The following is a 23,600-nucleotide window of genomic DNA, read 5'->3' on the forward strand; positions in this document are numbered from 1 at the left end:
GGGGCGCGCGGCGGCGGGGCGGGGCGGAGCGCGCGGCGGCGGGCGGGGCGGAGCGCGCGGCGGCGGGCGGGGCGGAGCGCGCGGCGGCGGGCGGGGCGGAGCGCGCGGCGGCGGGCGGGGCGGAGCGCGCGGCGGCGGGCGGGGCGGAGCGCGCGCGGGGCTGCGCAGTCTGCTCGGCGCTGGCGGTGAGGGCCGCGGGGCCGACGGAGGAGGCGGGAGTGGAGCCGGGGCGGCCGGGGCGACCGGGGTCGACGGGCGGCGGAGAGCAGTCATGGCGCCGCGCGGGGCCAGGGCCCCAGGCTCTGCGCGCGACTCGGGCGCGGAGTAGCGGGGCGGGGCCGACGCGGCGGCGGAGGGAGCAGCGCCCGCCGGCAGGCCGCCGCCCGGCCGGCGATGGTGACACATGCGGCGGCGGCGCGGCGGGACCATGGTTGAGCGCGCCAGCCGGTTCGTGCTGGTGGCGGCGGGCTCGGCGTGCTTCATGCTCATCCTCTACCAGTACGCCGGCCCCGGGCTGGGCCGCGGCGGCCCGGGCCGCGCGCCGCCCGACGACCTGGACCTCTTCCCCACGCCCGACCCGCACTACGAGCGCAAGTACTTCTTCCCGCGGCGCGAGTTGGAGCGCTCGCTGCGCTTCGACATGAAGGGCGACGACGTGATCGTGTTCCTGCACATCCAGAAGACGGGCGGCACCACCTTCGGCCGTCACCTCGTGCAGAACGTGCGCCTCGAGGTGCCCTGCGACTGCCGGCCGGGCCAGAAGAAGTGCACCTGCTACCGCCCCAACCGCCGCGAGACCTGGCTCTTCTCCCGCTTCTCCACCGGCTGGAGCTGCGGGCTGCACGCCGACTGGACCGAGCTCACCAGCTGCGTGCCCGGCGTGCTGGACCGCCGCGACCCCGCCGCGCTGCGCGCGCCCAGGTGAGCCCGCCGCCGGCCCCGCTCCCCCTCCGCCCCGGCTCGCTCCTTCCCATCGCCCACGGACCGTGCCCTGCCTGGGCTCCCGCCGGCCATGCGCCCCTGTGGACCCGGGCCGCCCCACGGGTGAGCCCAAGCCGGCCTCGGTCGCGGGGGCAGGGCAGTCGATTCTGGGCCTGTGTTCCCACCCGGTGCGTGGCTTTCCTGTGCCCTCTCTTCGGGCACTCCCACCCTAAGCTAACGCGAGACGTGGAGACCGCTCCCCACCCCTGTGGGCCCGCAGCCTCCCTCGAGGGGCTGGGAGGGCTGCCTGCTGGTGGGCTCCTAAGAACAAAGGCCCGAGTGCGGCCTGGCTCTAAGACGCAGACAGGGCAGAGTTGGGCCCGAACCAAGTGTGAGCTTGCCTGAAAGAGGAACAAAAGCCAGGTTGGGGGATGCTGAGCTGGGAGGGGCCGGTGCAGCCAGGCACCTTTCCTGGGGACCCCCTGTCCTGTGGAGGTTGGGGGCACACGACTGACCTACATGGGGGGCACCTCTCCGGGGATGCACCAGGACGGTGCTGGGTTGTGGGTGTTCAGGCGGGGATTCTTGCTTGTCCTGTTGGTGTGGGTGCTCTGGGCCTCCTCCCGGGTGTCGGCTGGAAAGGCCCGGCTGGAGGCTTTGCCAGCTGTGGGTTGTCTTCCGTTTGCCTCAGACTGCGCAGTCGGCTGGGTGGGATCTGGCTGGTGGTCCCAGGTGAGGACCCTTTTCTTTGTCACTCAGGAGGGCGCGGTCTCGGGGATCTGGCGGGGAGGCGGGCATCTGTCCAGTGGAGCTGAGCAGTGTGCATGCACTGCTCCTCCTTCTCAACCCTGCATTCCTTTCCCGGTCTCTCCCAGGCTGTTGGGAATTGGGCCCTAAAGCTAGTGGGAGTTGGGGGCAGGATATCTTCCCCCTTTCCCTTGGCTGTGTTGCTCCCTCCCCTACAAAGAAGCAGCTCTCAGCCTGAGAGAACATTCCTGGTCTCCTTACGGACCAACCTATCCAGGGCCCTTGAGCTTGGCTTTCTGCTCACACTTGGTCAGCTCTGCACAGATGCACTTTCCTGGCCTAATCCCCCCCCCCCCCCCCCCAGCATCTTCCCCCCACACACACACTCTCCGCGTCACACACACACACACACACACACACCCATGGTTGATCCTCCCTGTGCTAGACGGAGCTTGGCCTGAGGGCTGTAAGCCCCTGGAACTGGGCACTGTCCAACCCGGGTAGGCCTAGGCCCTAGGCAGGCACGTCCCTGTGGGTAGGAGGGGGCTGGTCGGTCAAAGGGAGTTACTCCCAGAGCCCCTTGGGGAGCATGTGCAGAGCTGGCTGGCAGGCACAGCAAGGGCCTGAATCAAGCAGATGGCCTTGACCCTAGTTTGTAGCCAGGTTTTCTTCCTGTAGCCCTGCCTCCTGAGGCTGGATTTCCCCAGGCCACAGGGTGAAGGTTCCGGCCTTGGTTTGGAGTTTGTCCTGGTAAGCAGATCAGGCTCCTCACACAGAAGGGGGAGGGTCAGGCGGAGCTGATTGCTGCACACCCCACCAGGGGGTGTGTAACAAGAATGGAGAATCAATGCCCAGCCTGGTCAGCCAGATGCCTGTTGCTGGGGTGTGCTGCCAGCCCCCTCAGCCCCCCTCACACACACACACACACACACACACACACCCCTTAATTGCTGAGTTCCGCGGCAGCAGCCTGTGGAGGGGGCTCTGGGTGCCGGAGGCCCTGCTCTGTGGTCCACACGGAGCGGTCTGCGCCACCATGCAGGTGACAGCTTTGCCTTGGCTCTCCTCCCCCTTTCATTTCTGACCAGGAATGAGATAGGCTGCTTTTTTATATATATATAATAAATCTTTATTGTTCATATTATTACAAATGTTCATTTCCCCCCCCCTCCATTGCTCCCCTCCATCAGGTTCCCACCCCACCCTCTGCCCTTTCCCCAGCCCCCATTGTCCTCATCCATAGGTGCACAGTTTATGTTCAGTCTCTTCCCGCACCCCCCACTCCTCTTTTCCCCGAGAATCGTCAGTTCACTCCCCTTTCATACCTCTGATTCTATTATGTTCACCAATTAATATTGTTCATCAGGTTTTTTAATTTCCTTGGTTTTTAGATTCACTTGTTGATAGTTATGTATCTGTTGTTCATAGTTTTTATCTTTATTTTCTTCCTCTTCCTAAAGAACCCCCTTCAGCAATTCATGTAATTCTGGTTTGGTGGTAATGAACTCCTTTAGCTTTTTTTTTATTTGTGAAGCTGTATCTGACCTTCGATTCTGAGTGATAGCTTTGCTGGGTAGATTATCTTCGGCTGTGGGTTCTTACTCTTCATCACCTTGAATATTTCTTTTTTTTTTTTTTAATATATTTTATTGATTTTTTTACAGAGAGGAAGGGAGAGAGATAGAGAGCTAGAAACGTCGATGAGAGAGAAACATCGACCAGCTGCCTCTTGCACACCCCCTACTGGGGATGTGCCCGCAACCAACGTACATGCCCTTGACCGGAATCGAACCTGGGACCTTTCAGTCTGCAGGCCGAGGCTCTACCACTGAGCCAAACCGGTTTCGGCACCTTGAATATTTCTTGCCATTCCCGTCTGGCCTGCATGGTTTCTGTTGAGAAATCAGCTGACAATAGTATGGGTGCTCCTTTATGGGTGCTGCTTTCCTTTTGCTGCTTTTAATATTCTCTCTTTGTTTTTTGCTCTTGACATTTTAATTATGATGTGTCTTGGTGTGGTCTTCTTTGGATTCCTTTTGTTTGGAGTTCTGTGCGCTTCCTGGACTTGTAAGTCTATTTCTTTCTCCAGGTGGGGGAAGTTTTCTGTTACTATTTCTTCCATTATGTTTTCAGTATCTTGCTCTCTTTCTTCTTCTGGGACCCCCATAATTCTGATGTTGGTTCACTTGAAGTTGTCTTCAACTTTCTGGATTCTCTTGTCTTCTTGCTTCTGTGGAGGAGTGTCTTCTGACTCTTTATGTTCCAAATCTTTGACTTGATTCTTGCGATCTTCCATTCTGTTTTTAGGACTCTGTATAATATTTTTTATTTCAGACAATGTATTTTTTATTTCTAGTTGATCCCTTTTCATATCCTCATAGGTCTTGTTTATTTTATCGGCCTTTTCTAGGAATTTCTTGAAAAACCTTTTAACCATGGTTTTGAACTCTGTATCCAGTTGCTTGTTGTCCTCCATTTCTTTCGTTTGTGATCTGTTTCCTTATCTCGGTATTTTCACCGCTTCCCTGAGTTGGTAGGGTGGCTTTGTATGCTAAGGTGTCCTATATGGTTGAGTGGGTCAGCCTCCCAGTTACCTGAGGTGGACACTCTTGGTGCTCCCCTTTGTGGACTGTGTGTACAGCCTTCTAGTTAAGTCTTGATTGTTGTTGGTATCACTGGGAGGAACTGACCTCCAGGCCAATTGGCTGTGATGTTCAGCTGTGTCTATGCCAGGAGACAGCCTTATCTGACTAGACTTGGAAAATTGCAAAAGCCTCTGTGCTCAGCTTGGATGGGGTGGAGTTTCAGGGTGGAGCCTATAGCCTTGGCTTCCCGTCAACCCCACCCTATGAGGTTCCTGAGTCTCAGTGTTCCTCAGTGTCCTTCGGTACTCGCTCTGAGAGAAAAGTGCCCTCAAGTTTCACCCGCTACCAGACAGTCTAGCCTCTCCCCCAATGAGCCTGGAACTGGGGTTCAGTGCAGTTGGAAGTGGGGTTCAGTGCAGTCCGGAGCTTTTGTCTCCTTCCCGCTAGGGCAATCCAGTGGCACAGTCAACAGTCCTCTGCGTGCAATGTGCACGATTCCGGGACTCTGCTTTTCGTCGCTCCCCTGAGTTTCCACCTTACAGCTTAGAATCCCTCTGTATGAGCCTGGACCCCAGGGTCTCGCCCATAATGGGTTCAGTGCAGTCGGAACTGGGATTCAGCACAGTCCGGAGCTTTTATCTCCTTCCCGCTAGGGAACGCCACCAGGCACTCATCCCTCCCCCCCTCCCCTCCAGCATCCTCTCTGCATTCGCGCACCATGTCTCCATACCTTAGGCTTTTACAGCTCCTCTGATTTTCCTTCTGGTTTTCTCTTTCCTTCTAGTTGTAGAATTTCCAGTCAGTCAACTTTCCTGTAGTTCTGGATAATGTCCATTTTGTATTTTAGTTGTGTTTTTTTTGAAATTGTTGTGCGAGGCTGCAGTTAGGCGTTTACCTGTGCACCATCTTGGTTCCTCCTCGGTGCCACTGGATAGGCTGTTTTTTAATGAGCTTCCTGAGCCCACGCAGCCTCGGCCTGTGCTACATGCGCCCGTCCTGAAGCCGCGGAGGCTGCCCTGGTCCCTGGCCATGGGCTCCAGCACCTCGCAGGAAGGAGTGCCCGTCCTCCAGGAGTGCCAGGCGTTGGTGGTGCCTGGTTTCATGAGTCTCAGATGTCACCCTCACTCCTTCCAGTAGGGCCAGGCCCCACCTTCCCCATGGTGTGGCACCACCCAGGTGGGGTCTGAGGAGCGATGGCCCTGGCCCCTAGAGCTGTCATGACACAGCCCCTGGGGTCTGGGCCCAGGTGAGGACCCTTTGTCAGGCCGGGCACACTGCAGGACCTGGGCAGATGCCTTTCTGTCACGAGGGGCACTAATAGGATTTCTCCCCAAGCCTCTCCCAGCTCCTGAGGCCAGGTCTTTGCGGCCTGGGGGAGGGGGACCTTGTGCAGGAAGAGAGGGTGCTCCCAGCTGCCGCTAATCTCCTGGTCAGGCTGGGCGTTCCGGGCCTGTGCGGAGGAGGCGTGTGGAGATGGCAGGGATGAGCTTGAGCCTCCAGTAGCTCCCTGACCTGGAAGAGGTGTGTGAGGCTGTGGCGGATTCCTGTTTGTCCTGTGTCCATCGAGGAGAAGGGGTGGGGGAGGGGCTGGCCTTGAGAGCTGTGGCTGCCCCTGTGCTGCAGGCAGGTGCTGACTGTTGCCAGGAGCTACTTTGTGCGTGTCTCCGCACCCCACACTCCTGTGTCATCTTGCAGGATCGGTGGTGCTCTAAGGCCAGAACCCTCCTTCCTCCTTCCGTCTGCCTGATGGCAATGCCAGGTCTGGCCTGGGTGGCCCTGGAGTCCCGCAGGCTTCATTGGAAACAACAAAGGCATTTGGGGCCTGAATGTGGGTTCTGGGCCACCTTAGTGGGACCCTGGCTTGGCCGCCCTCTGTGCGCGGCCCCGGAGTGTCCCGGGGTACTGCTTGTGGAGACTGCGCCCAGAGGCACGGCGCCAGAAGCTCCTACGTCAGTAGCGGGTGCCCTCGGCTCTGTGCTCCTCTCCAGTCCCACGCCCTGCCTGCACCACCCTGAGGTCTCTGGTTCCAGAAATAGGCTTGTGCTGCCCTCTGCCCGGCTTGCCCTCCTCTTCCCACTTTCGGCAGGTGGCACCTCTCCACAACCTAGCTCTGCTCCTCGCGCACCAGGAAGCCACCCTGGCAGCGCTTCGAGGTGCTCTGCGTCCCATCATGTCCACAGAACGCTGGCACCGGCAAGAGCACTCTCCGCCAGGACCCACGGCCTCTGGGGCCGTGCTCCGCCGGCTTCACCCACACACGCTGGGTTCAGAAAATTGGCCTTGCGTGCAGCGCCGGCCCAGAGGAGCACGGCAGCTCCCGCCTCGCCTCCCCGGCCACTGATCTGTGCTGTAGGGACCAAGCCGCACTGGCCTGCAAGGGCAGGTCTCCTGGACGCACTGGGCTGGGCAGTGCGCGAGGCCGGCCACCTGAGGCCCGGCAGGGGCGTTCGGTGGCCTGAAGCACCTAGAGAGCACTTTGGTTGAGACAGAAAGAAGCTGAGGTCAAAATGTTCAGTTACATTTTCACTTTTTAAATATATTTATTGATTTCAGAGAGGAAGGGAGAGAGAGAGAGAAATATCAATGGTGAGATAATTACGGATCAGCTGCCTCCTGCAAGCCCCCCACTGGGGATCGAGCCCATAACCTGGCATGTTCCCTGACCGGGAATTGAACAAGTGACCTCTTGGTTCCTGGGTCGATGCTCAGCCGCTGAGTCACACCCAGCTGGGCACGTCTTCATTTTTTAAGAAAAGGGAAAAAGCATATTTTTCAGCAGATGCAGAACTTTCTTTTGAAGCAAACTTTCAACCGGTTTATGGACGATCCTTTTAAATGGGCTCTGGCTTGTCAAATCTTCACGGGCGAGGCCTCTGCTGTCCCAGGGGCGGAGGGCCCCTGCTCCGTCCTCAGGCGCTCCGCCGCTGGCGTGGCCGGGCTGGTCTGGCCTGCCCGCTCCTGGGTCAGCCTCTCCTCTTGCCCCGCTCCCGCCCGGGCCCGCACCAGTGAGGCCAGCACCGTGTCTTTCTTGCCGGAGGTCTGAGCGGAGTGCCGGCTGCACTCCGGGAGAGGTCGCGTTGGTGGGGGCGGTTGTCCGGAGGGAGGGCCGCAGTGAGCCGGGGTGAACATTTCGAATAGCTCCATTTCCTTTTGGAGTCCTGGGGATGGCCGGGGTGTCTGGAGGCTCCGTATAAATTACTCTCAGCAGGTCTGCGCCTGTGTGTGCCTCTGGTGGAATGAGGAGCCTGTCTCGGCAGCACCCTGTGGACTGAGAGTCCATGGAGGCTGGCTCTGGTTCCCTCACACTCGGTAGCTGTAGAGGAACCTTGCTGCTCAAACTTAAATCGTTCCAGAATACTGTTCTCAAAGAGATTTGTTCAAAACCTGAATCTTTTTTCCCATTAGAAACAATGTAAATTGAATTAATCCATTCCAGACCCCCAAAGAAATCCATTTTACCTTTTCTGTATACTGTACATGTCTAATGTACTGTTTAATCTATAAATTTGTGGAACCACCCCCTACTAGCCTTAAAGGGGTCACTTCCAGCCTCGGGCCCGGGGTGCAGCATCTTAGCCTGTCCACATATCTCTGCCTCACAAATGCAGTCTCTGCTATTCCTCTATCCAAACCAACACGTTTCCTACCTCTCCCATTTGCCTGTGAGCTTTGATTTGTGAGCATTTTCACACCCTTAGCCACATGAGCACTCTTAATGGCCTCTTTATGTTTAAAAATTGTGCTAATTGTCCATTGCACCAGCAACAAAAGCAAAAAAAAAAACACAAAAACAACACAAAAATATTCATGATTTCCTGAGATGCTCAGGACTCCAGGTTTAGGCGTAAACCCAGGGGTGGGGCCGGGAGAGGCTTTCTGTCATGTGGACCTGTCCACACGGAGGGCTGTCTGGTTGAGAACTGCAGCTCTGTTAGGAAGTGGAGACATTTTTTCTGTGAGCAGCTTGACTAAGAACTGAATTGTTGGCGTTGGGAGCCGCCCAGGAACCAGGTCTGCGGTGTTGAGAGGTTCCCTCATTGGCTGCGGCCCCACAGGCAGGCGTGTGATGTTGGTCACGAGGAAGCCAGGCGGGGCCCAGAAAGTCGGGGACCGTGCAGAGTCCCTGGCCCGGAGAGCCCACAGCCGGCCACGAACATCTGTCCATCCCAAGCCTGTGTGCCCGGCCAGCGCTCGGCTGCAGCTGAGGCTGGCGGTGGGGAGAACAGTGGCCAGCCCTGGGGCCGGCCGCCAGGCCCAGCACATGGGCTCCTGCCCTGGGCAGACCTGGGAAGTCTCCGGAGGGTTCCGTTTATGGAACCATCTGCAGCCTCGCTGGACCCTGATCAGGCCACACCCTCGGCTCTGGCTGGGCCTAGGAAGCTCGCTGGCAGCAGCTTAGCCTGTGGTGCTGAGCAAGGGCTTTGGGCAGCAAGGTGATGCCTCTCCCGTGGACGGGGCGCGGATGGGAAGTTGTGTCATCCCGCCAGGATGTGACTCACTTGAGAGCACACAAAGCCGCCAGGGCTTTTTCTGAGCATTTCTCCTCACAAGAATTCAAACCTCATGCAACGGCCTCTCGCTGCACGCCCCTCCGGCAAGGTGATGTACTCATGGAATCGTCTGCATACACGATTTATGGTCAGATTGGAAGAATTGCCTTCGGCTGTTCAGGTGTTTGGCCAGCAGGAGGCAGTAACATGTAGATGCCCAGCAAGCAGTCCTTTATGATCCTTTTCAGGTTTGGGAAATGCCCTCAGCCATTCCAGATGACTCAGCCCTGCTGACACCTGGAACTGGCTGCCCCTGAGCGCAGGCCCGTTTGGCTGTGGGGCCCTCTTCTGGTGTGACGTTGTCCCAGACCCAGCTTTCGGGAAGAGCGGGGATGCACATATCCACAGGCCAGTGAGAGGGCTGGCTCCAGACCGCCGGGCTGCGGGGACACTTAACTGACACCCGGGCAGCCACGAGGACGCCACCAGCTGTGGCGCCCACTCACCCTGCCAACCTCGCTGGGGCCTGAGCCTGTTTCCCTGATGGCAGCCTTCCCATGAGGAGGTGTGGCCTGGCCCTACGGCTGCCTCCAGGGTCACTGTTTTGAGCCCCCCACCTCCCACTGGGCGGGGGCGGGTGTTCACTCAGCCAAGCACCCTGGGTCTGGGCCCCGCTCACCAGGGCTGCTGGTCAGACATGCCCTGGATTTCCCAAGTCCACTTCAGGATCTCCCCTGTCTGTACAGGTGGGGATCTGGGACACCAAGGGGGACGACGTATGTGGGATGCGGCCCCAGAGTTCCAGCTGGGCACCAGAGGAGGAGGAGAGGGGGCCCCAGTGGCCTCGCCCTGCTCCGGAGTCCATGGTCCATGGGCAGCACAGGAACCGCCTCTCGAGCCCGGGCCCATCTCTCAGGGGTGTGGGCTGCTTGTGTGCCTGAGGCACTGGCCCCCTGGCCTCGCCAGCCCCGTGTCCGTGTCTTGTTCTGCACAGGCCTGCTGCCAGGAGTGGGCCAGGCTGGGGGAGGGGAGCACAGCACGGCCGGGGGAGGCGGGCTCTGATGCCTGAGCAGGTGCAGCCCGTTTGTGTGAGGAACACTCATCTGCCCAACACAGGGACCAGCAACCGTGATTGTCTGTGTGATGATGGCTGGCGAGGGAAAACCCTGGAGTTAGCTGTTAGTGAGTTTGTGGGGAGGAGTAGGCTGGCTGGGTCCCACCAACATCAGTCACAGCAGGGCTGCATACTGGCACCCCTGCACGGGGCCTCATGCCCCAGGGCCGACAATTGAACCTCAGCTCTTGAGTGGGAGCCATCCTGTAGGCCCGGCCCGGCCCTGAGCGCAGAGGCCTGGGTGTGAGGTGGGCAGCGCTCTGGTGGCTCCGCTCGCCTGCCCCAGGGCCACATAGAACGCAAAGTGGCAGTGGGGGGTTGGGGGAGGGCCTTGGTGTGCACACGGTCAGCTCCTGGAACTGCGGTCCGCCTCCGCCTGAGTAAGGGCTGGTGGTCCAGGGCGGCCTGGAGCCAGAAAGCAGCTAGGAGCAAAGAGCCCCAGCAGCTGGGAGAGCGAGGCCCTTCCTCGGAGCCAGAAGCTCGTGACCATGGAGGATGGGTGTGGCCCCAGCTCTGCCCCTCCAAGCTCTGCCCTCCATGCCTCGGCGCCCGGGCCTGGCGCGGGGACTCCTGTACAAGAGACGCTGTCCGCGCGGCTCCCACCCAGCAGCTGGCACCTGGCATCCTGGCCCCAGGGTGCTCCCGCTGTGGGGTCTCCTGCTCGCCCCTTGGCCATGTCTGCTCCCCGATCTCCAGAAAGCCCCCGACAGCTGGTGGGCAGCCCGGACACACGGGCTGTGGCGTGGCCTCGGGGGATGCGCAGGCGGCCGGTGGCGAGGGGAGGAGGTGACAAGGTGGGTGCCTGGCGGGACCCAGGCTTTGCAGAGACCTAGACCTGCAGCTCCTCCCCTTCCTGACCTTCGGCCTGGCTGGGGTCACACACGCACCACATGACGGTCTGATCCCGTCGCGGTCTCAATCCCGCTGAGCCCCCTCGCTCCTCGCGCTGTGCTTACCTGTCACTGCTGACACGTGTGCCCCCTGAAGCAGCGCACAGCAGTTTAGATCCTTCTAGAACCTGCATCAGATGGAATGTGGCCCTCTGAACCTTGCTTTCCCCACTCAGCCTTGTGGAGGTTGATCCACGTTGATGCATGGCATGATTGTTTAATTCATAGATGCTGGCTTAGACCAAGGTTGCTGGACACGGCTTTTTCCCGTGCTTTGTCCTGCGAGCAGAGGAGTTTACGAGCTGGAGACTGCTCTGCTCGAGGGGTCCCGTGCTCTCCAGCCTGGCTCCAAACTGCCCCCGTGCCATGCCCGAGCTCCCCCATCAACTGGACCGTCAGACGTTGCCATGGCCTTGGCACACTGCTCCCGTGACCAGGTGCGATCGGCGTCCTGTTGGGTTACTGGCTGCTGTCGGTGCCTCGGCCCAGAGGGTTGGTTTGTCCCCCGACGTGTTCTGTTACAGAGTTCTACGGCGATGACAGCCATCTGCCCTTCACACTGCGTGCATTCTGAGGTTCGCACCGTGGGGGGCAGCGCTGGAGGGGAGTGGCCTGCTGACCTCTGACCTTTCTGGGAATCCCATGCAGTGGGGCTCAGCCGGAGGCCTGGAGAACTGACGGGGAGACAGGTGGAGGCCAGCCCTCCTCCCTGCGGCTGGGGTGTCCCCGGGGCCTGCGCCTGCTGCTAAAGCTGCTCCCGGAGGCCGGGCAAGTGGGAGCCTCCCGCCTGGCGTCTGGCACCACCAGTCCTGGGGCTCCCTGTGCGGTTGGTTGGAAGAGGGGGTCCTGCCGCCACAGAGTTCTGAGTCCGCTGCTCTGAAGCTGGGCCTCCTCCCTCCCTCGTGGAAATCTAGGGGCTTCCTAGCGTGAGGCTTGCAGGAGCCCCTGTGCTCCCAGCCTGCACCCCGTCTCACAGCCACACCCAGGGCTGCCCTGCAGGCCTCCCTGTGGGCAGAGCTTCTCACCCCCGATGAGAAGGGCGAGGACAGGGCTCCCTTACCACCCCAGTGCACCAGGCCCCGGGACCAGCGTGGCCAGAGTTCGCTCCAGGGGCGGGGTGAGCATCGCCCCTGAGTCCTGAGCTCCTCTGAGGCCCTGCAGGCATGTCACCACGCGAGGGGTGGTGGGGGGTCACCCTGGAGCTGGGGCTAGGTTTTGGTGCAGTATGGTGTTTTTTCTTTAAGCCAAGGTCACCTCCCCATCGAAGAAACTGCAGCTGCAGGAGGCGGCCTCGAGGCCACCCAGCTGCTGGGGGGAGGGGGGGGTGCCTGTCAAGCTGAGGTGCTTCTTCCCAGTGGCCACTCGGCCGGGCTGAGGGCACTGTCGGAGCCCAGTGGCTGGAAATACTCCCACACCACGAGTGCCAGGCCTTCCTTGTTCTTGACAAGCCATTTGGGGCCCCCACAGGGCAGATGAGAAAGAGGCTCAGACCCTCAATGACTTGTCGCCCAAGGCCCACGTAGCAGAGCGGGATGCCCAGGCCTGTCCCATGTCCTTGTGACCCTCTCCGGGGGGGGGGGGGGGGGGGGGGGGGGAGCAGGCAGGCAGGTCAGCGGGAGGGAGCCGGCAAGGCACTCCTGCCTGTGAGGGCCGCAGGCAGCCTCAATGGCGCGCTTTCCCGGAAGCTCCAACGGTGCAGGGGTCTCCAGTGCCCGCAGCTCACCCCCCCGAGCCAGCTGCCGGACCAGCGGGGAAGGCAGGCGAGGGCCGGCCGAACGGGTGGCACCTGTGAGGAGAGGTCCTGCCCGCAGGCACCAGGCTAGGAGCAGGGCCGCCCACGAGCGCAGTCCCGCCCCCCGGGGACCAGGCCCACAGCCGTGCGCTCGGAGCGTGGAGGAGGCTGGCGGCCGCTCGTTCTGCGCGCACAGCCCCGCTCACCATGGCCGGGGCTCCTGCAGGCCCCGCGTCGGCCAGCGCTGTGAGGAGAGGCCCATCTGTTCCTCTGGGAGCTGGGCTGGCAATGTTCCCAGAAGAAAACACCATTTTTATCAAGTGAAAGGCGACCAGGCTTCAGCCAAGCGGCGAGGAGGGCCGGCCAGCGGAGCCAGCAGGGGGCACAGGAGCACAGCAGGCACAGAACCCTGCCTGGCAGGCCCCGAGGCATCTTCCCTCTGGCGGTTCCCCTCACGGCCACTCCCCTGTCCCATGCAGTGAGCTGAGGCGCGGGCACTTCCCCTGAGGTCCTTCGGGCCACAGAGCAGCTTTGAGTTGGCAGCGGCCCCTGCGGACCACGGAGCTCCTGGTGGCGGGGTGGGCTTTGCTTGGCACAGCTAGGCTGAGCCGGCCCTCCAGCCCCTCTTGCTCATTCCGCACCCCAGCCTGAGCCCTACGTCTGGTCACTGTGTCCCTCTGCTGCCCAGGCCCCTGGTGGCCTGAGGGGATGTCCGGCCCGGGGTGGCGGTAGTGCCAGTGCTGCTGGTGGGGTGGTAGTGCAGGTCTCAAAGTGCCCGGCTGGTGGTGGCACGGGTGGTGCTCCTGCTGCTCGGCGGTGACCAGCTGCCCAGCCCCTCCCAAGAGCTGTCCCAGGTCATTGCCGGAGGAAATGCTCCTTCCAGTGTGCCTGGGGTGCTGGTCCCGGCCTCCCCCAGCCCCCAGCTCTGACCTGCGGGCAGGTAGCTGGCACAGCAGCCTGACCCTGGGGCCCGTCCATGGCTGTTGAGGTAGCACAGGAACCCGGGCTGATTCTGTCAGAGCCTTTGACATCTTTTAATGTACCGGGCTTCACTGAGCCCTCGCTCCATTGGGTCTTGAGAGGGACGCTGACATAGGACCCAGACCCACCCCCACCAGGGCTCCCAGCTGTGTCTGATGGGCAGCTCCGGGTTGGGAGGGCCCAGGAGGGGGGTATTGGCACCTCCCTTGGGTTGTGCTGGTGGCCCCACTGGCTTTCCGGGGCCACGCTCTGGTGGGCAGAGCCACAGGCCTCAAACTTGTCCACGAGATTGGAACAAGCACCTCCACCTCTATCACCGCTGTGCGCACCTGGACAGCGGGAGCAGGCCACTGCTGCTGGGCGTGGGCGCGGCCTCTCCTGGGCTGGCCACGTGGCCCGGGCCTGTGTCCAGTTTGTGATCTGTCCCCCTGTCACCATGAAGCAGAGACATTCTGGAGCAGTGATCTTGCGCCGGGAGTGGGCTTCGTGTCCTCCCGGGCGGGGCTGCGAGCTGCGGGCTGGCCAGGCTAGAGGCCCCAGCAGTGAGCGGCCTTCCTCCTCACAAGTGCCTGGCACTTGGGCCTGCCCTCCCCCTCCCCACTATCCCCCTTTAGGCGCCGAGCAAGTTTGCACCCTGTGGCAGGGCTGCCCCTGGCCCTGACCTCAGGACCAGCCAGGTCATAAGAGCGTGTTTTCAAGGAAGATTTTCTGTTGCTGCAGAATTGGGGGGGCGGGGTAGACTGGAGTCTTCCTGTGGCCCCCCGCATCTCAGTCCACACACAGGTGGGGCTTCTGGTGCTGGACTCTGTGAGAGGCTGTGGGGGTCGGGGTCCTCGGCCTCCCTCATCCTGTCTTCCAGGAGAAGGGGCCTGGCTAATGGTGAGGACAGGAAGTCGCCTGCACTCCTGGCAGGCCTTACAGGGTGTAGGGCGTGCCCTGTGTCTGCACACCCAGGCCTGGGGCGGGGCTCCACAGGCGGGGCCTGCAGGGCGGCCGGCAGGCGGTGCTGGGGCAGAGCCCCGCTCTGCAGCGCCGCGGCCTTGGGATGGCCTGACAGGGCCTGGTGATGCCGGGCCTCGGGAGGCTCTGAGGCCCGTGCATGCGAGCCTCCCAAGAGATGCGTTACAGATGGGCCACCAACAGAGGGTGGGTCTGGGGCCCATTTCCCACGGGGGGGGGGGGGGAGGGAGGGGTAGTCTTTGGGATGGGAGACCTGCCACGCCCACGAGCACAGCACCCCGACACATCCCACAGACACCCCTCAGGTAGACACACACACCCAGGTCGAAACACTGTCTACCAAAGGTTGTCGCCCACAGTTCCAACACAAACAGGAGCCCCTGAACTGAGGTGCTGTAAAGGGACCACTTACTCCATCACACAGCTCAGTGAGAGCACCTCAGGCCGAGAACTGGGGAGACCCTACAAACAGCAGGGGCTGGCTTATAGAGGGTAGTCCCTGATTGGTCTACTTTCATGCAAATGAGGAATCCATACACAGTTTGATTGGTCCAAATGGAACTGTCCTGATTGGACCGCAGAGGTGTGATGCTGGAGCCCTCAGGAGGGGCCGCACAGTCTGCAGCTCACCCAGAGGCAGAGGCACCAGAGACGGGTGGGTTTGGGTCCAGTTAACCACAGGGAGCCCTGGGCAGGTGTATTCTTCTCTCGGGCCTGAGCGACCAGGGCCAGGTGCCAGGCACCCGTGGGCACACCCTCGTAGGAGCGGCTGCTCGGCGGAAAGGCACTGTCTGTGGGGACGGCCCTTTGTCCAGCACGGCGGGCTGTGGGCAGGGCGTGCTCCCAGTGCACTGGGAGTTGAGCAGCCTGAAGAACCGCCGAGGCTGTTCAGGAGACTCGATGGCCTGCACCAGCCCTGCCCTCAGCACGGGTCAGAGCCGGGCTGTGGTGCCAGCACGGGCAGGCTTTTCCTCGTGGCCTCGGCCGCCCTCCCAGGCTCAGGTGGGCTCTGCCTCCCGCGGCCGCCCTCCCGGGGTGAGCTCCCCCGGCCTGGGAAGCGGCTGTGCCTGTGCTCAGTGTGCGGCCGGGCAGCCGGGCAGCCGGGCTGGAGGAGGCTGGGCTCCAGATCCCACACAGGCCTTGGTGCCGCCTGTGCCGGCTCCCTCCTCGCAGGCGAGGCGTGGGATGCGGCAGTGGGTCCAGCCCGGCTCGCGGGCCGGCCCGGAGGAGAGCGCCGAGCGCCGGGAGGAGGTGGCCGGAGGCAGGTGGGCAGAGCCCAGCCTTGGACCCTCCCCCCTCCTCCCTGCGTGTCTACCTGCGGGTGCACAGCAGGGCGCGGCCACAGGACCGGACCGGAGGGGAGCAGCTCTGCCAGGACCCCCAGGACCATGGGGTTAGGAAGCCCAGCCGTGCCCGGCGAGGCCGCCCGGGACAGTGTGCGTCAGGAGTGGGGACGGGGGAGGGAGCGGAGAGGACTGGCCGGCCTGCATAATGCCAGACCCGGGAGCCGAGCGGTGTGGTGTGGGCGGAAGAGGCACCGAAGTGGGGACCCCCTGACCTCCAGCAGCAGGCCCCCAGATGTCTGGACAGACGCCCGGACAGACAGACATGTCCGGGGGACCTCCCGCCTGGGGGCGCCCTGAGGTGCTTGGGGCCCCACCGTGGCCCAGTGCCCTGTGCGCTGCGTCCTCAGACGGATGGCGGGCAGCAGGGCCGGCGCTGGTGCAGGCCTGGACGCCTCTTCCCTCCGAGCTGTCAGCTGGTCACCCCTCCCCTGTGCCCAGTGAGTCACAGCCACGCTGCCTGTCCACTCAGGTGTCCCCGCCTCGGCCCCGGGCGCCCCCGTGGCACCATCCGCACCCCCAGAGCAGGGCAGAGGGCCCAGGCCTGCCTCCCCTCCCTCCCTCTCCTCCAGGGCCTGGCACACCCTGCTGAGGGCACCGCCTGCTTCTGGGCAGCGGGTCCCTATAATTCCCTTCGTCCAGGCTGCCGTGCGCTGGGCCACTGCTTCCTCGTCTGCACATGCAGGGCCTGAGTGCCGGGGGTCTCTGACCCGGCAGCCAGGCCCCGGCACCGGCCCCTCCCCGCGGCCAGGCTGGCTCCGGGCGTGCGGTCCGGCTCTTCTGTGGCTGGGCCCCGGGTCCCTGAGACCGAGCCTGCGACTCGGAGTCCCGCTGGGTCCCAGCCTCCTCCTCGTGTGTGTGACAGCCACCGGAGGGGGTGGCCTCGTGGGCTGTCCCTCCTGTGACCGGTGGCCGGAGCGGCCGGTGGAACAGCCGGCGCTGTCCTTGTTGGAACGCCCACAAAGGCGCTGAGACAGCCGTAAACTCTAGGGGACGGAGGGGGTTCACGTTGGCTGTGGGCACCCGGGGCACCCGGTTCCTGTCATGGAAACATACACTTGAAATCTGTTAACCGGGGTTGCCCCGGAAACTTACTTCAGAAAACCCTCCCCAACCCAGACGCGCGGACGTTAGCCTTCGGCCGCGGTGGCAGTGCCCGCTCGGCACGTCATGTGTGTCTGGCCACACGTGTGCTTGCGCCTGCCGGCCTTCCTTTTCTGCAGAACTGTTTGAAATGAGGCTGCAGGCCTCCCACAGCTCGTGTAGGAAGAGTGTTAACTGCTGCCTCTGACTGTTTCTTAAGGTTATGGGGCTACTAATTTGGCGGCTTTACCCTCCACTCCCTCCCCCCCTCCCCCCCTTTCCTGTGCAGACAGCGGTGAGTCCATTCTGGCTCTTTCCCTCCCTGGCAGATCGGAGGGGCAGGGGTGTGCTGTGCGGGAGGCAGGCGAGCGGCCTGGGCGGCTGTGCTGACAGCACACGGGCCCTGGGCGCCTGTCCCGCCCTCGCACAGACCCCTTGCCTGGGGCTGTCAGTGGTGGGCAAGCACCAGCTGGGTGCCCCGGAGCTGGGAGAGTGCAGCCGAGGTGCCCCACTCAGTGGTTTCTGCTGGGCCCCAAACCCGCATCGCACTTGCCTCGCCCCTCCCATCCGACCACAGGAGCCCTTGGGAGGGACCGCAGACCCCAGGACCAGTGCTCACGGCCAAGGGCTGCTCTCCCAGCTCATCGGTCAGGCCCGCCCCCGGCCCCGAGCTGTGTGCCTCAGGAGAAAGTGGGCACCGCGGCCTCTGATGTGTGCCGGAGGGAGGGCTTCGATTCGTCTGCAGAGGCCACCATTCCCTGGCCCGCCTGACGCCTCTGCCTGGGGAGGAGCAGGATTGGCCCCTCCCTTCTGTGGGGTCCTGGGAGGAGGGTGTTGTGAGCTGTGGGGTCAGGCCGGACCCCGCACCCCTAGGAAGGCAGGTCGCTGGGGTCTGTGGCCTCGCAGCCTGCCCTCCTGTGAGAACAGCAGCTTCGATCGCGCGCACGGGGCGCTGACCTCTGTCTGTCGGGTGGTAATCAGACTGGGTTTTATAAAACTGGAAAGATGCAGGGCCGCAGACCCAGAAACAAGCCCCGCTGAGTCGCCGGGCAGGGCAGGCTGAGCGGTGCAGCAGCAGCACGGCTGCTCGAGGCGCCGGCTCACAGCAGGAGGGTCTTCACGCCCGAGCTCTGTCTTTGAGGGCCGTGGCAGGGCGCCCCTGGCCTGACCCGCCACCGTATTTTCTGTGAAATGGACAAGATTTCACAGGTCGGGAGCCGTGCCTCAGCCAGAGCCCGGGGAGCTGATCCCTGGCCGTGCCTATGAGAGCCGGCGTGTGCCTGAGGGCCGTGGGCTGTGCTGTGGTGAGGCCGGAGGGCAGTGCCTGTCCTCGGCCTTCACCGACCCTCCACGGGGATGTGCCCACAACCAACACATGCCCCCAACCGGAATCGAACCTGGGACCCCTCAGTCAGCAGACCAACACTTCATTCACTGAGCTAAACCGGTTTGGGCTTCTTTGCTTTTTATTTTTGGAAGCTGGATAAGCAGTATCATTGGGCCCTGTTACATTTTCTTTCTTTTTTGTGGGTGTGTGAGCAGTCATCTGATTTATAAAAATATGTAACAAAATTTTAAATGACACAAAATATCGTTTTCAAAACAACATCAGTATCATTTTTAAAACACCACCAAAAGGTGAGTGATTTAACTTTCTCAGCTCATAACAGCACCGTGTGCGGGAGCGGGAGGCGCGGAGGAAGCTGTGTGAAGGACAGCAGAGGACGCCGTCTTTTCAGGATCGGAACCGGGGCTCCAGGGTCTTCCTGATTCTTCGCGTAAGCTCCTGCCACCTGTGGCCACAATAGGACCCGTGCTGAGCGCTCTGTACTAAGCATCTCCTGCACAGGCTCCTTTGGGGGGCACGGTACCGTTCGAATCTTGGACCTGAGGGATCCCTAGAGCCCATTTCTCGGTTTCAGCCTTACGGTCAGTTATACGAGGGGTGCACCTGGCAGGGAGACGGCCAGCACTGCGCCCCGAGTCCAGTGTGGCTAAATGGGAAGGTTGATGAAGTGGGTATCAACCAGGATGTGGTCAGGTGGCCCCGCTGTGTGTTAGGTTGTGAGAGTGAGCAGGAGGGGTGAGGGGGACTTTGCTTTCTTTGAGTGCACTGGGATCTTTCTTTTCTTTCTTTTTAGGTTTTAACCTGTCCTTTTTTCTCTGAGCCTCTGACTCTGAGACTCAGCCTTCGCTTCATGGTCGCATATGCTCACTCTGTTTCTTCCAGAATCACCTGTTACATGTTCTTAATTTGCTCTTTTCCTGCAACCTCTTTGCCATCAAATGTATCCCAGTTGTGTGAGCGGCCGTGGTTGGTCGTGTTTACTGCTGACACGTTCCGTCGGAATCCACGCCGCCCTGCGCAGGTGTGGCTGCGGCGTCCGGACGGTGTGGAGTGGCCGGGGAGACGTGCAGCAGGGAGGGGGCTGCGGCTGCAGCGGACAGGAGCTCCACGTGTGCCGGGACCTGCCCTCCGGGGTCACCTGTGGAGCCAGGCGGAGCCGTGCGGCCTGAGCTGGGGACTCACGTCCTGGTTTTGTGGGTCCAGGAAGAGCCCCATGTTGTCTGCTTCCTGGTGGGTGGGGCTCTGTGTGGCGGCCTCCCTGTGGGTCCTGGGCAGGCAGGGCTGGACGTGGCAGCAGACACAGAACCTCCCGGGAACCTGCATGCAAGCATGTGTGCTTCATGAACACACGTGTGCCTGGCGTGTCCTGTCTCGGCCTCTTTATTATAGAAGCGGTGTGGGGTCCGGTTTGTCACGGACTCACTGGTCTCTGGGATGCTGGCCGTGTCAATTGATGCCGTGGTTGGCCCCATCTGAGGCTTTCACACTGGCCAGAGGCCACCAGCCCGGAGTCTGCAGGGAGGAGCCTGGCCACATGCCACCCCAGGGCTGGGGCCGCGGGCACCAGGCAGCTGCTTCGCCTCAGGGCAAGTGTCCTCTCCTGGGGCTGAAGGTGAGGCCCTGCCCTGGAACCCCTCACCCTTCCTTCTCGGTCCCATCCCAGGAGGCACCATCCACTGCACACAGGAGCCTGCCATCCACTCCGTGCCTGAGGGTGAGCTCAGAGATCAGGGTGCAGCCACAGCTGTGCCAGGCCCACAAGGCAGACGTGTCTGCTGAGCAAGGCTGCCCGGGGTCTGGCTAAGGCCTAGAGGAGGGGCCGGGTCAGCACTGAAGGAGCGAGGGAAGCGGACACGCCCTGGGAGCCAAGAGAGGCCGAGGGGAGGGCCCAGGAGTCAGGGAGGGACCCGAGGGTGCAGGCGGCTTTTGCTCTTCTGCCAAGGCCGGCAGGAGCCACTGAGCAGGCTCCACCGGAGCCGGGGCTTCAGGTTTGGGCCACACGCTACTCCCTCCGGGGGGCTGGCCCCGGAGCTGCACAGGCTGGTCTGGGAGCATCTGGCTCTAGCTCGAGGTGCCCCGTCGTCGGGGTCACAGGCGGAGGAACCCAGCCAGCTCAGAGAAGGGGCACATCTCACTGAGGGCGGACCCGACCCCCAACACATGGAGGAAACCTTTTCTATTATACTTTTCCTAGACCAGTGGTCGGCAAACTGCTCCTCACGAGCCACATGCGGCTCTTTGGCCCCTTGAGTGTGGCTCTTCCACAAAATACCACGTGCGGGCTCACACGTTCAGTGAGATTGAAACTTCGTGGCCCATGCGCAGAAGTCGGTTTTCGGCTCTCAAAAGAAATGTCAATTGTTGCACTGTTGATATTTGGCTCTGTTGACTAAGGAGTTTGCCGACCACTGGCCTAGCTCTTTTGTGTCCCAAATTTGGAATGAGACTCCCGGGCCTTCTGGGAAAGAAGGCCTCTTGCTGGGAAGGGGCCATAAGACCGTATCTCCAGGCCTGGCCTGGCGCCCGCACTGACAGCTCTGTCTGGGGCACAGTCCACAGCCTCTCTGGAATGGGAGTAGTCTTACTTCCCTTATTCTTTAAGCCAGCACGCGTTTACAGAAGCCAGAATAGCAGCGGTTTTATATAAACAGATGCTTCACGGGGACATGGTCCAATCCTCCCTGGTCCTTTCTCCCCTCGTGTGGACAGCCCTGTGGACAGGACAGGCCTGGATCTCGGGAAACAGCACAAATGACGGGTTGTCGTTCACCCTGGGGCCCGGGCTGGGCTCTGCTGGTGCACCCCGCTCCGGGGGCCTGTGCGTGGGGGCGCCTGTGAGGCCACGCTCCTGCCCGCTGCGCTGACCTGTGCGGGAGCGCTCGAAGCCACCGGTTCTAAGTGCGTGGGCTCGGCTCAACGCTCCGCGCAGCAGGTGAGACCAGGCTGTCCCGGGGACTGGCCGGCGCCAGGCGCCAGGCAACCCCGCGTGATCATAGGCGGCCAGGACGCGCTGGCTCTCATGCCGTCTGAGGGCTCAGCCTACGGGCTCGCATCGGAGGGAAGACCGGACCCGCAGGGAGCCCCCACCGCTGTGCGCTCGGCTCACCGCCCTCTCGTTGCAGGAAGTTCTACTACATCACGCTGCTGCGCGACCCCGTGTCCCGCTACCTGAGCGAGTGGCGGCATGTGCAGCGCGGGGCCACCTGGAAGACCTCCCTGCACATGTGCGACGGGCGCACGCCCACGCCCGAGGAGCTGCCGCCCTGCTACGAGGGCACGGACTGGTCGGGCTGCACGCTGCAGGAGTTCATGGACTGCCCCTACAACCTGGCCAACAACCGCCAGGTGCGTATGCTGGCCGACCTGAGCCTGGTGGGCTGCTACAACCTGTCCTTCGTGCCCGAGGCCCGGCGCGCCCAGCTGCTGCTGGACAGCGCCAAGAAGAACCTGCGCGGCATGGCCTTCTTCGGCCTCACCGAGTTCCAGCGCAAGACGCAGTACCTGTTCGAGCGGACGTTCAGCCTCAAGTTCATCCGGCCGTTCCTGCAGTACAACAGCACGCGGGCGGGCGGCGTGGACGTGGACGCCGCCACCGTGCGGCGCATCGAGGAGCTCAACGACCTGGACGTGCAGCTCTATGACTACGCCCGCGACCTGTTCCAGCAGCGCTACCAGTACCGGCGGCAGCTGGAGCGCCGCGAGCAGCGGCTGCGCAGCCGCGAGGAGCGCCTGCTGCACCGCGCCCCCGAGGCGCCGCGCAACGAGGCCGAGGAGGGCCGCGCGCCCACCGAGGACTACCTGAGCCACATCATCGAGAGGTGGTAGGCGCGGGCCTCGTACACGCGGTCCGCTCCCCGGCAGGTGCGTCCGGACAGGCGGACAGGCAGGGGCCAGTGGGGCTGGTGCTCTCGGGTTCCCAGGCCTGGATCTGAGGAGCCCACCTGTGCCACCCACGGGCTCGGGCGGAGTCCTGTGGCCATGGCAGCAGCTGGAGATTTGAAGACAAGGGACAGACCATGGAGCCATATGTGGGGAGTGGCCCCGCCCACTGCACATCTCTGTTTGTCTGTGTGTCTCTCCCTTTCTCTTTCTCTCTCTCTCTCTCTCTCTCTCTCTCTGTGTGTGTGTGTGTGTGTGTGTTTCCCTTTCTCTCTCTCTCTCTCTCTGTGTGTGTCTTTCTCTCTCTCTCTCTCTCTCTCTCTGTGTGTCTTTCTCTTTCTCTCTCTCTCTCTCTGCCTGTGTGTGTCTTTCTCTCTCTTTTTCTCTCTCTCTTTGGCGGTAGGGCTCCTCCAGCCGCCTCCTTGGGCCTGCAAGCCTTTGAGGGGTTAGGAGGGGACTCCACACTCGCCCCTGGGCAGCAACAGGCCACCCCTCTAGACACTCCGGCAGCCCTGGGGCCCGCCCCCAGCTTCCTGTTTCCGATCAGAAGGTTGGACACACCTCCTGGTCCCACCCCTTTGTGTCATCACCTAGCGGAGGATGGAGAGCTCATCCAGGGTGAGGAGTGGGGAGGCTGCCCTCTACCCCCGTCAGGGCAGCCATAGCCGAGGGCCCCTGCCCTGCCCTCCTCTGGCCCGGGGTACTTGTGAGGACTGCCTGGCCCGGAGCGAGGGCCCACGTGGACGGCAGGACAGGGAGTGTGGGCTCCCGGCATTGCCCACCCCCGCCTCGCCCGAGGCTGGCAGGTCCTACAAACTGCAAAGCCATGTTCTGAGCACGGCCGGTCTCACCTGAGCGTGCCTTCCTGAATGAGGCCCAAAACCTGGGCTCCGGGGAGTTGAGTGAGCCCCACACTGAGGAGGACCAGCGCCCTGTTTCCAGGAGGCACCAGGCGGGGTGCAGGCCGCCCGCAGGGGCCAGCAAGGGCAGCAGCCTGCCCAGGAGCCTCTGGGCGAGGGCGCCGCGGCGTCAGGGGAGGTGGCTGCCCGGGAGCGGTCAGTCTGCGGCCCCCTACGCGGCCCTCCGTCTTTGTGTCCAATGGGCGATGGTGGGCCAGCCCGGCCCAGGGCCACCCATGGGCATGCGGAGACCAGCACCAGGTGACTTAGTGGCTCTTAAAGGGGAGCAAAGGACAACACAGCAGAGGCGGGTCCGCACGGCTGCCAGAGCTCCCGGGGTGCCTGCGCCAGGCTGGGCTGCACATGGGCTGTTTTGGCCACGGCCTGTTCCCGTTCCCACAGACACGCGGGCCCTCCCCAGCTGCCTCAAGCATCTAAAGAGCAGGGCTGTCTCTGCACGCCCAGGCCGACCGGCAGAGATGCCCAGAGGCTGCCGGTTGGCGGCTCCCGCAGCCCGGTCTCCTGCCGGCGTGCCTGTGCCGGCGCCTGCGCACACAGGCCCTCCCCGGCCCTGCCTGAGCCTGAGGCCGAGAACTGGAAGTGTGTGACTTGGACCGAGGAGCATTTA

The 23,600-nt window shown here is 62.4% G+C and overlaps 1 protein-coding gene across 1 annotated transcript; it reads left to right on the forward strand.

Moving 5' to 3' along the window:
- The first annotated feature begins 403 nt into the window (after nt 1–403).
- HS6ST1 (heparan sulfate 6-O-sulfotransferase 1) lies at nt 404–22,355 on the forward strand. Its single transcript, XM_036420329.2, has 2 exons — nt 404–921; nt 21,317–22,355. Exons 1-2 carry the CDS (start codon nt 404–406, stop codon nt 22,017–22,019), a joined length of 1,221 nt encoding a protein of 406 aa, XP_036276222.1. The 3' UTR covers nt 22,020–22,355.
- The last annotated feature ends 1,245 nt before the right edge of the window (nt 22,356–23,600 follow it).

This window comes from Pipistrellus kuhlii, unplaced genomic scaffold (assembly GCF_014108245.1).
Source record: "Pipistrellus kuhlii isolate mPipKuh1 unplaced genomic scaffold, mPipKuh1.p scaffold_m20_p_66, whole genome shotgun sequence".
NCBI lineage: Eukaryota > Metazoa > Chordata > Mammalia > Chiroptera > Vespertilionidae > Pipistrellus > Pipistrellus kuhlii.